At 40.5% G+C, this 16,064-nt stretch overlaps 1 protein-coding gene across 1 annotated transcript in view; it reads right to left on the reverse strand.

The window, feature by feature from the left end:
• Positions 1-16,064, reverse strand: part of EFNB2 (ephrin B2) — a 49,086-nt gene that overhangs the window by 22,420 nt on the left and 10,602 nt on the right. The window contains exon 2 of the mRNA XM_074963379.1: positions 880-1,163. Coding sequence (XP_074819480.1) covers positions 880-1,163 — 284 coding nt within the window. The remainder of the gene's footprint in view (positions 1-879; positions 1,164-16,064) is intronic.

Here is a 16,064-nt window from a genome sequence, read left to right on the forward strand (position 1 = left end):
TATTACATATTTTTACGTATAATGAAATTACCAGAAACAGTCCATATGAATATGTATGTAATAGAGGAGTACATATCCACTTTATTTTTATTATTTGTTTTCCTTTAACACTCAATTTCCTTGTTTTTGTGTATGTTTTTTTAAATGATCTATGTTTATTACAAATGAAAAAATATCAAGAGCAGCTTCTTTCAGGGGCTCAGTTTTCAAAGATAAACACACAAAGAAAAAGATGGGAAGAACCAAGGTCCACCAATGCCCAACCTACCTGTAATTGCAGGAAATGGACTTTCCAGAGTATGCCCAACTCCTACTAGCAGATGATTTCTGCTCAGTTCTCCAGAAAAGATGGAATGCCTGCAAGGCTTTGAATGAGATACTTTGACCTTAATGTTAGAGGGCCAAATCCTTGGCTAGTGTAAATTGGCATAGTGTCTCTGAAGTCGAGGGAGCTGTGTCATTTTACACTTGCTGAGAGTCTAGGTCATAATCTTTAAGAAGATTTGGCTGAGGCCAGGTTTGGATACCTAAACTCACAATTGGTAGAATATTACCTAGCAAGGAGCCCCACTGACTTCAGTGGGACTCCTCATGTTGTAAGGTACTATGTGAGCAAGGATATAGCCATCTGGCACTTAATAAGTACCCAAAGCTATTGTGAGAAGCCCTTATAGGCATAATCTATAGTGACTGTATACAAGCCTGAAAAAGAGACAGAGGCCCTACAGACGCAGCAGGGAATGTTAGCTTGCTGAAAACAAGCTGCCAAGAAAATATTTTAAAAGAAAGAACAGTACAAACCCAGGCAACTTCTTTACTTGCAGACAATGTACATACATAAAAAAGAAAAAGAATAAACAAATGCCAACTTGTACTTACATATAATGTAATAATCTTTTTTCCTCTGAAATTCCAGGCCCCAGAGGTTAGGGCTGAACTCTTGAAACTTGATGGTAAATTTAACATCTTGATCTGGCTTAGCACAGTTGAGTAGAGGTGTGTTGTCCTTTTTAATAGTACAGCTATCTGCTTGGTCTTTATCAACCATGTAGACCTTATAATACTCATACTGGCCAACAGTTTTAGAGTCCACCTTTGGGCATATAATATCCAGTTTGTCTCCTATTTGTGGGTATAGTACCAGTCCTTGTCCAGGAAGGAATCTATAAGAACCAGGAGAAAAGGGGAAATGTGAGACATTTGATAAAGACTGATTCAGACAAATGGCATGTGAAAAGAGCAGACAGGAATACACCGTTTCCAAACCATACATGATACAGATGAACGAAGCAGCCATTGATAGTTTGTGCCTGACAATTTAAAATCAACAAGGTACGAATTTAGTTCTTGAAAATTAGAGCCAGAGTATGTCTTATAAGCACTGTCCCACTTTTGGGGACTTGAAAAGGCTTTGTGTCCCAGACAAGCACAATGATTACCAAAGCTTCCTTCTACAGCTAGCCAACTCCACAAGCCAGTGCAGGAAGGGCAGGGTCATGACACCTTTTCTCCTTCCTGTTTTAGGTGGCTAGCATCTCTAGCCTCACACTGCCTTGCATTTATTTTGTTCGATTCCTGCATGGGAGACCAAGGGGTAGAGATTTCTTGCACCTCCTGTTCCAGGGCACGGCACAACCTAGCCCTTAGGATTTACTAACATATCAGTTACTATTATGTGTATCGCACAGCACCTAGGAGCCTCAGTCACCGACTAGGACTCCATTGTGCAAGGTGCTGTTCAAACACAGAACATAAAGGCATTCTCTGCTCCAAAGAGCTTACATTCTACTGCCAACGTACAGTAATGTGACCAGCTTTAATGATCTCCTCTTCGCCCTTTCGCTGCCCAGTCCCATCGAGACCATGGTTGTGGTCTTTGTAACTTCAGAAAGGCTTTATTTCTTGTACTGCAATCCAAACCTCCACTATTTCTCTAGCAGCCCCTTTGGAAACTCTCAGACACAGATTTCAAAATTCTTAGGGAATCACAAGTGTTCAAGCATTTTGTTTCCATCCTGCTATGATATATTTGCTGTTGAAGTTCATTAACAGGCAAGCTTCATCAAGAACATGTTGAGTTACTTATCATAATTAGTCACTCATCGATCAAACAACAGGACTTATTTTAAATTGTGCCTTAAAAGAAATGTTTTACAAATCCATAAAGGAAAACTAAAAATAATTAATTGCAGTATTGATTCAGCCACAAAACGAAGAGCCCTATTCTCGCAAGGACAAAAGCCATTGCACTTTTCTGCTAATCTTTTTTCTGAAGATGTATTTGGTCCAATTAATGCCTCAAAGCAAGTCTTTAGAGCTGGAACTACTGATACAATATCCACTAATGCCTACAGCTAAAACCCTCTCTCTTCCCTTTTTCTCCTACCTGCCAGCCATATTGCTGCAAAGATCTTCCTTAATGGAGAATTGCTCAGAAAAACTGAAACAATGGCTTCCTAATGAACATTCTTTGTTTAGTGTTAGCATGTTCATGCTAACACTAAACAACACACTTAGAAAACCCACCTCATTCATAGGCAGTCATCCTGCAGGCTCATTAAAACATTAGAGACAGAGAACAAAGCTGTAAGCCTAAAGTACCCCCATCCTTTAGGTAGCTAAAGGAGCCCACCAGCTATAGCATAATTAATAGATCAGAAGCCGCTAACTCAAAACCAGCAATGAGGCCCCCCAAGTTTCTGGTCTGTAAATTGCGATTACTTGGTCCTACACAACGTGAGTTTAGGATTTATGATTTGTACTAATGAATGGGATTATTTCACTCACAAAGCCTTTGGAAGAATTATATTTGTTGTGAAGCAGTATGTAGCAGGAGAAAGGCATTCGTAATTACAAATGCATTAAAAAAAACAAGACAGTGTTATGGCAAGAAAAGTACATGTTGCTGTAATTCACTCGTGCTATTTAATTTCTGTGTTACAAATATTGGGCTCAGCCATGCCTACTGGGCACAGGCCTACGTTGGGGCCAGCGTGAAGCTGCATTGCCTCCCAGAGCTCATCGGCATGCAAGAAGAATGCATCCAGTGCTGCATCCCTAAAGGGAGCTGCATATGCTCTCTCCATGGCAGAGGTGGCCAGAATGGAGAAGCCTCACCTCTTGCTTTCTTCTCCCTGTCGCCTTTGGAGAGGCCAGCACCTTCGGGGGCACAAGCAGAGTAGTAGGGAGTGGCCAACCCTGCACAGGGAGCGTAAAGAGAAGGGGCAGGAGAAGAAGTTACGGTACTTCTCTCCCATATACAAGCACAGGGGCTGGCCACAATCTTGGGGCAGAGTAAAGATTACTTGTGCTCCTCCCCACTTTGTGCCAGGATAAAGGCCAGCTGCTGTTTGGTCCCAGGCCTGCAAACATTTACTCGTGTATTTCCATTGCAGATGATGGAAATACTTAATGCAATTTGCAGAAGCGCTTGCAGAATCGGGCCCTTCGTTTTCAATAAACCAGCTTACATTTGCATGTAACATGGACATAAATATTGCATTAATTGGGTTAGACTACGTACCTGCTTACCATAAATCTTGCCGATATAATTTAGAAGCCTTTCTGAAAAATAACAAAAAGGACCTTTAAAGCTGATCCTAAATTTTGGGAGCAACGGGTCAATAGGGATGACTGAAGTGAATGGAAGTTTGGAGTGCAAAAGGAATGCAGGCCAGGGCCCAAAGTCAGTATGAGAGAACAGTTTTCAATTCGAAACAGACACATAGTGGGAAACATGCTTTTGGTTGTTGATCTTGTTTGGGTTTTTTTTTTAAGGAAATAAATAAATGCAAAAGAATAGAAAAACGGAGAGGGAAATAAAAGGTTAAAGAGCTTTAAAAGCCACTTAAAAGCCAGGAATCGGAATATAAAGGGTAAAGGACAGAACAGTCCCATTATACTGCTTAAACACATTTTACAAGAGCTTTAACTGATGCACTGGTTAGACATTACAGCAGATGGAATATTCTGGCTATGTGTCTGAACTCAGCATATTCTGAAAATTGAACCTGACAAAGCTTCTTCCACTCCAATTTTCAGACTTCTAGCATTAACACTGATGAGGTAAAGGGAAGGAAAAAAGGAGGCCTGAAAATGAAAGGTGGTGCTAGGAGCCTGATTGAGTTGAAACCTTCTCCACAGTTTGTGGCTTTGGCTGTGACCTTTTCATGAGCAGAGTTCATGCAATTTACTTTCCTTGTGATAGTAACTTATAAATATGGGTGGAGACTGTAAAGATCAAGAGCTTCACCTGATTCATTTATGTGGCATACAGAAATGTAGTGACCCATAACTGGGAACAGTTATTATACAATAGTATACGAGTAAGGCTGAGATTTGCAAAAATATGAGACTAAAATTAGGCTCTCAAACTTCATTGCACCCCCTTCTGACAACAAAATTAGTACATACCACTGGGGGGGGAGGGCCCAAGTCCTGCCGCCCTGGGTGGGGAAGAGAGACGGCCTAAGTCCAAGCCCTGCCACCAAAGGTGGGGTGGAGCTCGGGCTTCAGCCCTAGGTCCCAGCAAGTCTAATGCTGGCTCTGGCGACCCCATTAAAATGGTGTCACAACCCACTTTGGGGTTCCAATTCATAGTTTGAGAACCACTGCAAAGACTCCCTAAGGCTGTGAGTCTCAGATCCCGGGTCAACTGGCTTGGGCTCCCAGGGCTCATGCTTTTGGGATAAAATATTAGTGTAAATGTTCCCGCTCGGGCTGCCACCTGGATTCTGAGTGAGACCCTCTCACCTCATCGGGTTTCAGAGGCCAGGCTCCAGCCTGTGTAGGAATGTCTACACTGCCATTTTTAGCCCCATTCATGAACCCCACAAGCCCGAGTCAGTTGACCCAGGGTCTGAGACTCGCTGCTGTGCGGGGAGAAGGGGAAGAATTACAATGTAGATGTCCCCCTATATTTTTTCATTTAGGTTCCTAAATAAACTGATTTTCAAAAGTGCTGAGTAAGGCCACTTACCTAGGTGCCTACATATGGAATTAGGAGCAGAAATCTAGGACCGCATTTTTGAAAAAATCTTGGACTAAACCTTTACATCTGCAAATGGAGGACTATGTTCAGCCTTGGTGTAAGTTAACAAAACTTCATCAGGGCTGAAAATAGCTTGTAATACTTATATCATTGCATCTACTGTTTACAAGTTTTAAGCATAGTGAGCCAAACACCTCTCTGTTGAAATGGTTGAAGGGCTGCATAATAAAGTCAATAAATTGCTCCCATCCTACAGTCCTAACAAAAAAGTCAGTGTTTGAAGCCAACTAAGGTAGCAGCAGGCTGACTGCAGTGTTAAGACATTCACACATCCAAAATCCATCCAAGTACGCTGGAAGCGATTTGAAAGGTGTTCATGAGAAGGTGCCTTCAACTAATTAAAAGCTTATGTCAAATAGAAGTGTAACTAATACGGAGGATCAAAAAGTCTTCTGAATCCCACGAACGATGCCAAAGCAGCGGTGCCAGTGTCATGTGTTACACTAAAGATCACACTCTGGATTGAGTCTCACAGCAAGGATACATTAATTATGTCTGAAACAGTTGGGGCAAATTCTGCAGCAAAGATACCCACTATGAGGCTTAAAGGCTACATGCAGACCCCGTAGTCTAAAATGCTACCCTCCAGCTGCCTCCTTGCAGTGCTGATTTCCATTGCTGGAGAATTCAAACAGGCTATTTCTGTTAATCTATCAAGGAGGTATAAAAGAACAAACAAATACTAATGGGTAAACAGACACACACACACACACACACACACACATGCAAAGTAAGGAACAGATCCTGCTTCAACTGAAATCAATGGACATGCAGCATATTTTCCAAGAATGGGAGTTTTAGGCCAGGAGTGCAAGACCGGAGGAGACTGAGGGACAAAGGTGAATTTAATCTACCTTCATCCCTCCCCAATGCCAGGAATTGGATGGCAGCCACAGCGATGTTCTAATTTGCACTTGGTGGCTGTCTCAGGTCCCAAGGAATCATTCCAACAGCCAGAGTTTGCCTGGCCACAGGGACATTCCTTTTTGCCCATGAACGTCCCTTATGCTGGCAGCCCTACACCAACAATGAAGTTTCCCATTCCAACGCAATCCTCGGGGGAAGGATCTACTGGTTTATGGCTCCTTTATGCAGAGAGGCAAAAGGAGCCTGCTGTGTGATCAAATATCCAGCCCACAGAAATTTGTCATTGCAATGATTACTCTGGGAAAGTGTGCAGAAAATATTTTAGGTATAATGAACGCTGTGCATTGAAATTAATGTACTTTCTCTGTAGGCATGTTCATACCAACAGTACACTTTCACTGAGGGTCCAATATTTGTTGACACTGTTCAAAATCCCATGAACACAAGTCCCATCCATTATTTAAACTATTCACTCATCTTGGCCTAACAAACAGTAACATGCCAAGCATCACATTCAATTTTCCCAGAAAACATTATCAAAAGACATTTTCTTTAAAAATTGTAGATCAAATATTCATATGCTCCAAAACAAAAAAATGAGTTGGTGGGCTGGGCAGGGAAGAGAACTAGAACAAACAAAGTCTGACCCTCCACTCCCATTAATATTACTGTAATTTTCTACACTACACTTTGTGCTTCTACCGTAAGCCCCAACCACTTCCTGGCATTAATATACTATCCTGGTCAAAGTACTATAGAATTTAAATTTAAGAATCCTATAGAAAGGATCTCATTCTCTATTAAATTTGATAAGAGTTTTAAGACCAATTTCTTAAGAATGTAATTAAATTTTATAAAAACCTATTACATTCACCCCTATTAAATTATATAGGACTTTTCCATAGGAGTAATCTGTCAAACCTGCCCTACTTCCTGATATTAGACTCTACCAAAATTAGGAGTACATCTGTAAGTGGAACTTTTCATTGAGAATATGTGCTATCCTTACTACATAGCTACTTCTGAAAACTGTAAAATAGTCAAGGGAGACAAATTCTTAGACTACATTAATTAATCCTGATGCCAAAAATATGTGCTGCTGTGCTTTTCCCAACCTGGGAACCTGTAGATACTCTCAGCTTTGGAAATGAAGTTTGAACCTAGACATTTCCCAATAATGTTTAAATGAATGCAGTTATCAGAAGCATGTTAGTACCTATTAACCTCGAGTATGTAACTAGGGAAAGAGTGCCAAATTTACATGCTCTAATATCTTATCTGAAATAATTGGTATCAACATTTAGTCTTAAATTAACATGACAAAAATAACCCTAAAAATTAGAACAATCAAGTTGCTTCTTAAAAATGAAAAATGAAACCTTCTGTTAAGGAACCCCAGCTACTTACCTCTATGAAGTTTAACTACCAATCTGACTATAAAGTTACTCATTGAAAAGTTTCATTAAGGAAATGTCATGAATACTAATAGCCTAATATGTTAGATGTGGCCATGTTGCTTGTAAAAGCACAAATTGCAGCAGACTAAAGAATATTGTGCCAAGTATATCTCCCTATTTAAAAAAAACAAAAGAAAACAATGGCCATTAAATAATACATATATTCATGATCTTGCTTTTAAAACAATGACAAAATTAGTATTTTGCATATCAAACCCCATATCTGCAAACCCCATTTTGCATATCAAACCCCAAATGACTGGAAACCAGTTGTAAGTGAATGAGTTCTCTGTTCGATACAGAAATACAACTTTTTATATCAATCACCCTCTTATTCTATTTCAAGTTATGACAATAATTTGGAGGTACTGCATACCTTATTAGAAATTATATCTATGCATTTTCAGAAGCAGTAACTTTATGGACCTGATCCCACTGAAGATTAAATTGCCACTGAGCTCAATGGGAGCAGGGCATGTACTTAGCTCCCCAGTAACTGATGTAGGAGAAATATCAAAATGAGCTGCATCAAAAAAGATGAAGGTGAATCTCATCTTTCAAAAATCTTATGGAATTTTTTTTTAAAGCCATTAGTCTTGCACATGTCCCCTAAGAGAAAAATTACCTCTGACTGTGGGATTGACACCAAAAATATAATGTGATGATTGAATCAATTTAACACACAAATTAGAAGAGTAAACTTTGAAAATTTAAATAAATTTCATTCCATTTCATTCTGTTTCATTTCAATTGACTTAAACATGGTTTGGAATCTATTTTCCTTGCCAGTGTTTTATGATTAGGCTATCAGAAGCACGTAACAAGGTGTGACACCAAATTTTAAATGATGCACTTGTTTAAAAAAAGTCAACCTCTCATCTAGCATCTAATCCACCAAACTCTTACTCAACCAGTAGTCTTTGATCATGCAAGAACTCTCTCTTACTTTAATGGGACTACTCATATGAGGAAAGATTATTTGCATTAATAAAGGATGATAGGATCAGGCCCAAAAAGAATAACAAAAAAAATTCACAGTTATAACTTAAGATCATTGAAAGTCAAATTAACAAACTACAAAATATCACAATGCAATTTTCTAAAACTGTGGCTCTTTTACATTCCCTTTCGTGAAGGAAAAAATAATGGAAAAAACCACCTCAATAAAGGTACTTTTTTGGCTTGGAAACATTCTACTTATTCCCTTTGGCAAGCCATTTGAATACAAAAGCTTCAAAATAGTATCCATTGAAATAGTCACTATTCTCCATACTCTATTATTGGATTGTGCAGGGCCTGCTCACCCCTTCCTATATCCAACGTACTCCACCCTGCTTCTGCCTAGATTGGAGGAAGTACAGGCAGTGTGTTGGAAAAAGGGTGTGTCAGGGGTTCAATTCACTTAGAGCTTGTCTACATAAACATTTAGTTTGCAGCAAGCTGGGATGTAAATCTATTCCACTTTGAAACAAGAGTAGATCCAAGTGCACTGAGGAACTGTTAGTGCATGTCCACACAGACACTTAGCATGCAGCAGGCTAGTGCTGGGCAGATATACCCACCCAGCTAGCAGTGAACTAAATGTTCATGTAGACAAATCCTCGGTCGCCATTCTGGACACAAAATAGCAGCATTGCCACCAGTTAGTGTGATAGAACTCTTCACAGCCCCAGACATGTTATACTACTTTATAGAGGACCAGATCCTACTCCACTGAAGTCAGTTGCAGAACTTCCATTGACTGCAGTGATGCAAGATCAGGGTCATCTGGAGAGAGGGGGTGTCATACACCTACTGCTAAAGGCTTGGCAGCCTTTCCACAATGACTCTGTGACGGTAGATTTAGTCTAAATTGTAGGTGGATGGGAGAGATCAGTTTCAGCTGTTCCAATTGGCAGTTTTTGGTAATCATACTTTACCAAATGCTACAGAAAAAAGAAAAACAAAAAACAGAAAAAAAAAATGAAGTACTTTTACGCACATGCCCAAGGTATATAGATTTTTGAACAAAATATGATATTTGTTTTGCGCAGAGCCACAGAACTGTGCATTGATTATCAGATAGTGCCGTTATAGATCATTCCTGAAGAGGGGACATTGTGAAGTCATGCAGCCCCAGCTACTCAGCCCTGAGCGACATTGGGAGGCATAGCATCCCCTGTAGCTCTTGGGGAGCGAAGCCACTAAAGTTACCCTTTAGAAAGGTCCAGCATGCTCTTGCTTACATGGCCAACCAGCTCGAGAGGCCATTGCCAGGGAGGAGGATGGGGGGTTAAAGCATGGTCACATTTCTTCTGAACCCCTTACAGAAGCACCTCTAGGGGGTCACAAATCGGGTACAGTCTTGCACTTGAAGGAGCACAAAGCCTCCAGTTGTGACCAGCTCCTGGGTGGGGAAAGTCACACACACCATCTTTTGTGTACATGCAAGGGGCCAGCCACAATCCTGCACTGAATCTGCTTTCCTGGAGATACCATTAAATTAGATACCTTATCTTCTCATGAAAAGATCTGATTTTCAAAGGCTATGACTTCCGCTTAAAAATTAGCTCTCATTCAATGGAAACAATGCAAGGTGCAATGTAGTGCAGCCCAGACCTTCTAGAGCTGCCACCTCAAGCCCTGAGCTGAAATAGTGGCCATTGATCCACTGCACCTCCAACCCACGAAGCCCAGCAACTGGAGCCATGTAACTGAGTAGTCAGCAGCTTCTTCCCCAGCATTTCCCTCTGTACTGGCCTATTCAAAATGAGCCTCTCCAGGACATGGAGTGCAGAAGTCCTGATGAATGGCTGCTCTGCCTTCAACTCCCTCATGCAGGGCTACCACAAGATTTTTGGAATACATCACGTCTTCCGTGCGTGCTCAACCATGGGGGTGAATTTCAACCACACTGCATAAAAGGCAAGATTTTACTTTGCTGGGGAACCTCCTTTTCCCTCACTGTTCGACTGTTGACTAGAAAAAACACTGAAACACACCCACTAACCTCATTAAAATTTAGACAGGCTCATGCTTTACACCCCTCACTACCAGACATAAATCTGGGCTGAGCGATTGGTGAAAAATATACCGCACAGATGGGGAAAACTGCACTTCCTCCTGCCTGAAAAGAAAATGCCTCTCTGGCTTTTTTTTACATCAGTATGGGGAGTAAAGTCTGGCTTTTTTCACATCAGAATGCAAACCAGGTAGTAAGGCCTAAGATTATGAAAATGTGTAGGATCTAGCCCTTTTAACTGGACTGATATTAGACTTCTGTTCAAAACTACAGCTTTTATATTCAGCTTTCTTACGTGACCTCCACATAAAGTACTATTAATAGCAATTAGCTTTTTTGTATTATTGTGTAGAAAGCAGTTACTGCAGTGGCATAAGAATATAAAGCACTAGAGAATTCAGATCCATTTACTAAATCAATTCTGGTTACCACAAAAGAGAAGCTAATGTGCTGTAGGCTTGGTCTCCAAACTGAAGACTGTTATTATGAATATTACCAATATTCTATTTTAAAACTGTGTGTGATTGTATTACCAATATTTTATTTTAAAATGGTATTAGATTATCAGTTTGGTAACATTTACACACACACAAACACACACACTTCAGTAGAAGAGGTTCAAAAAAAAAAAAAAAAAAAAACACAAGTGGCTGCAGTGGAGAGTGGAAGCCGGTCTGTATAAATGGGTTATTCTGTGGAATTTCTGAAGAGAAAACACTCAGTAGGTGCATTGTAATTAGTTGCTCTTTCTAGTTACCTCTTGATAAATGATGCATGCGGCTCTGGATGAGAGCCCAAATCTTGACCCATGACACCACTACACACTTTAGTACTTCAACCAGGAATCCCAAGCCTCAGAGTTCTTTTTGTTTTGTTTTTTACACAGATGTACTTCTGGTAATACACAAAATGAGCCCTAGATGTTAGACTTCTTTCAGAAGTGCTTTATGTAGTTATGTTCTAAATACACTTGAGGAAGGATTTCTGACTCAATCGTTCCAAATGGGCAGCATGTTTCATGCTGGGGTTAAAGGACAGAGTACAGAAAGACACACATCTCACATTTACGGCCACAATGCTTAATGTTAAATGTCTTCCACTATTTTTTAATTATTTTTTTCTCTACATGCAGAAATTATTCATAAATACTGATTATTTTAAAAACAGAAGATCAGAAGCTCAGAGAGAAATGCAACCTCTATCATGAAAAAATATCCTTAAAAAAATCAACATTTTTTGGATAGCACTTTACTGCCCCCTTTTGCACTTTAACATTAGAACAGGTTTCAGCATGAACTTACTTATGTGAAACCCTGTGTGATAATGGGGTACAACAATAGGGCACTAGGTTTACATAGGATTATGTTATCACACACTGCTTTTGGAGCATCTTGCAATTACCTAAAATGTAAACAAGTGAGGTGTTGATCCTCCATGGCGTTCAGTCTGCAGGGAACCAATCAGTAATTGGAGGCTTGAATGGACATTTTCTACTTTAATCTGCTTGCATGTGTGTGCTTGGGGTGATTGTTTGTTATCGCAGGTGGCCCTTCTTTCATACTTTTCTAAAGCAAAGATCATCTGCAACTTGAACCTGGTTTATTCATTGGAAAGAAAAGAGTGACAAAGGGTCATCCAGTTTGGGAGCCATTAAGGTGTTAGCAATCCTTGTGCTAAAAGTATAGGTGTGTGTTTCAAACCAGAACTTCACAAACTGGCAGGCAAAATATTTTCATGAAAGGTAAAGACAAGAAGCCTCTAGACATTCAAATGCACTGCCAGCCCAAGGGCCACAAACCTGTTCTGCAACTCTGCACTGCAGCTACGGTAGTTACAGCATTCTTGTGTGTGTCTATGTCTGTGTATACATATCGTACGAAAAGTAATAAATCTATAGTCTAGTGGCTAGTTATTTACAAAATACTAATTCATGATGACAGAGCCAGAGGGGGCTCTCCCTGCCCCAGTAACGTTGGCTTTCATTTGACAAAGTCCATGTGCTGTTGTGTACACTTATATTTAAACTTAATCCATTTCCCTCTGTCATCCTACAATTACTATACAAGTCACAGTAATATTAAATTTCACTGCCTACAGCACCCACAACTGAACCTCTACTGTAATGAAAACCTATTCCCTTTGATATTAATGCTGGTGTTTTTTTCTCCATTTGCTAGTCACAAAATACAGGAAGAGCCTGATGTTGACTTAATTAAAGAGTTTGTGTTTAAAATATGATGCTGGAAACATTAAACTAGTCTTTGCTCTCCCAGCAAAGATAATCAAGTTATTTATTTATTTATTTGTTTCTTTAAAATCCGGGCCATGAATTCAATGTAACACAAACCTGCTGCTCCCACTCGAAGTGCTCAAAAATACTCTGAACCGAAAATGAGAAGCATTTCCTTGAAAAGATGCAGAGCTGTGTGTAGTGCGTATGGAAAAGAAAATCAAATCAAACCATGTGTATTTCTGACAGAAATCACTAAAGTCTTTGCTTTTAGTGAGCTAACAGAGACCAGCTGGCATCTGCCAAAGAACTGTTTTCTAAAGGACACTGTAGATCACAAATTTCAGAGTAGCAGCCATGTTAGTCTGTATCCGCAAAAAGAAAAGGAGTACTTGTGGCACCTTAGAGACTAACAAATTTATTTGAGCATAAGCTTTCGTGAGCTAGTCTGTGCTCTACTCTGTTACTGTTACAGAACCAAATCTGGTGTCAGCCACATGCAAGGAGGTGAAATAAAGTTTTCAGTCTCCTTTCTCTTAAGTATAATTTGTTTGCACCTGTACAGTCTTGTTCCAAGCAATGCTCTCAGCAGCAGTCTATAAAAAAGGGTGCGGACTGCCTTATTATTTGGTGAGACATTCATAATCACTGACTATCACTTATTAAATACATTCAGATAGTATTTTCAGCTGGTTCACAGTTGTTCTAAAATAAATTATTCCATACTATTTGTCTACATAAGGAAACTGTAGAGTTGGAACAAGTTCCTATCTCATGCCAGTTCAGTCTGGGATATGCCACACCAGCGGTTTGTCACATTATAGGATGGAATAAACAAACAACTCTTTGATAATACACTGGCATGTTACAATCTAGAATTTATATGTGAATATTTTCAGAAAACCCATCCACAAATTTCATTTCACTTTTTTGTTTCATCCTACATGCTCTTCCTTTCACATGCAAAAAAAAAAAAAAAAAAAGCTTCAAGAACAGGAGTAATACAAGGAAGTTTCATTTAAAGCAGAGATAGGCCCAAAGCAAAACTCACGATACAAACTCGGGGTCTAAATCAGAACTACATTCTCTTTGTAAACCACAGATTCAATCACTCCTGAACTTGGAGATCTGAAATCCAGATTTAAACCAAAACTTTCCTAAAAAATTCAGACCCAACTTTCAGACTCAGCCCATTTTAGAGCTAGGCTCGAGCTGTGAGCAAGAATCCCAGCCTGGATTCTGTCTCAGATCTAAGATCTTGACTTTGCTCTGGAATAGCCTTGATTCAGCACTGGTGGCCAGCAATCAGGGTAAAGACACTGGCCTTACTCCTAGCAGCAGGCAATAACATTCAAAGGTTTGCGTCAACTGAGCTATTCATGTAGGGCTAGAGCTTGATTAGCAAAATTGATGTACTCCTAGGGTGACCAGATAGCACATGAAAAATCAGAACACATTTTTTTTCGAGGGGTGGGGAAGGTGTACAGTTGCATATATAAGACAAAGCCCCTAATATTGAGATGGTCACAATAATATTGGGATGTCTAGTCATTCTATGTACCCCCCTCGACTTGTCCTTACCTATATTAGGGATCTGCACTGGTAGCCAAACTTTTTCCGTCATGCCTCCTCCCTTACCCATAATGGAACCTGTCTGCATCCTCCCCGCCCACGAACCACGGTCGGGAGCCGCAGCCACGAGTGGGGCTGGAGTGGAGCTGCAGCCAGGAGCAGAGCCAGGGCCGGTGCCCGCAGCTGAGACCGAGGCCAAGAGCCATGGACAAAAGCAGAGGCTAGGGGCCGGGAGCCGAGGCAGGGGACGCAGCCGGGAACAGATCTGCGGCCAGCAGCCGACCTGCAGCTGAGGCTGGGCCAGAGTAAAGCTGGGGCAGAGCAGGGATGGGTGGCACTCCCGCCCCGCCCTCCTTGGGGGCTGGCCTGGGTCCCGCTGTGCCCCTCCCTGCCCCCAAATGTTCATGCCCCTTTAGGGGGGTGCACCCCACAGTTTGGGGACCACTGAGCTACATCAATTACTTGCCACCAATAGGTGAATTGGGGCTATTCCACAGTGCATAGAAGGCCTTGGGGTTTGATTCAGGCCCATTGCTAACGTAAAGGATTTTACAACACTAAAATCTAATAAGAAATTTATATTTTTTATTATCAAAAGCCTTCTCACTCTAGTTTGAATTCAGGAAAGCACATAAATACATGCCTAAATCCCTCCCTCGTTAGCACAGCAGTTAAACACATGGTTAAGATCTCTGTTGAAGAGGGATGCTTTCCTTAATCAGGGTCTCTCAGAGCATACATACTCAGGGACAAATCCTGCTTGCTCTACCCTTGCACACAGACCCACTGAACTCAATGGACTATGCATGTGAGTAAGGTGTGCAGGATTTAGCCTTTATCTTTCATGAAAAATCACTGGAATCAGATTGATTTCTGTAAATTCACAGAGATACAGACTCCACAAAAAATTCATGTCTTTACAAACATGCCTAGCAATCTTGGCTGCCAACATGATTTTCCCTGCTCAACTAACCTATACAGTCTGGAATTACCTTGAAAAAACCCCAAAGGTTAAACATTGCACAGTGATTAAAGCAGGCTGCTCCTGAACTAAACTGAAATTAATTAAACATAAAGAAAGCAACTGAAGTGTGGACAGTGAATGCAATGTGACTGTCGAGCACCAAAAGGAATCACGATGTTCCTAACTCCAAATTTGCACTTTTATCCAGTCAGGTATAGAAACCAACTGCTGTTCAGGCAATAAGAAAACAGATGGCAACCACCAGTGAAAATGGAAATGCAAAATGACGCACCACTCGGGAGTCAAAAACTGCAGCTATGTATGGATTCACCAGTATTCACTGCATAGGTTCCTTAAGCAACCTGCTTCAAACTTGCAGAACATCAAAAGCCAGATGGGTCTTACTGAATGACCCACAGGCAAGAAGCCAGGATTCCAGTCTGCTGTAGAAATAGGCTTGGACTTGATTTGAGTCTTCTCAGCTCTGACAGGCTGGAATCTGGCAGAATTCCCAAATCCAAAATAATATGGTATTCGATTGTGACTTGACTTTTATTTTCTTTTATTTTTTTTTAAGTCATACTTTCTCATTAGCTTTAACACATACTTTCCCTTAATCCAGCCCACTACCCATTGCCAATCTTGCCCCCCTGCTCTTTTCAAAGGGTATCTAATAATATAGTAAACAGAAATCTTCTAACAAAGACACAATAAAACATTAAGAAATAATTTGTAAAGTGATAGCTTACAAGGCTAAAAGGGGTCATTGTGAGCCTAGCCTCCTGCATAGCACAGGCCATCACTTTATTTTGCAATATGTATATTTTGGTTATCCTTTAATATGTGCAAAGGTCTGGTCCTGGTGAACAAAATCTGGGAAATGTAAATTTAGTCTTTAGACGTGCACCATTTTGAAATTTCTA

This window comes from Natator depressus, chromosome 1 (genome assembly GCF_965152275.1).
Source record: "Natator depressus isolate rNatDep1 chromosome 1, rNatDep2.hap1, whole genome shotgun sequence".
Lineage (NCBI taxonomy): Eukaryota > Metazoa > Chordata > Testudines > Cheloniidae > Natator > Natator depressus.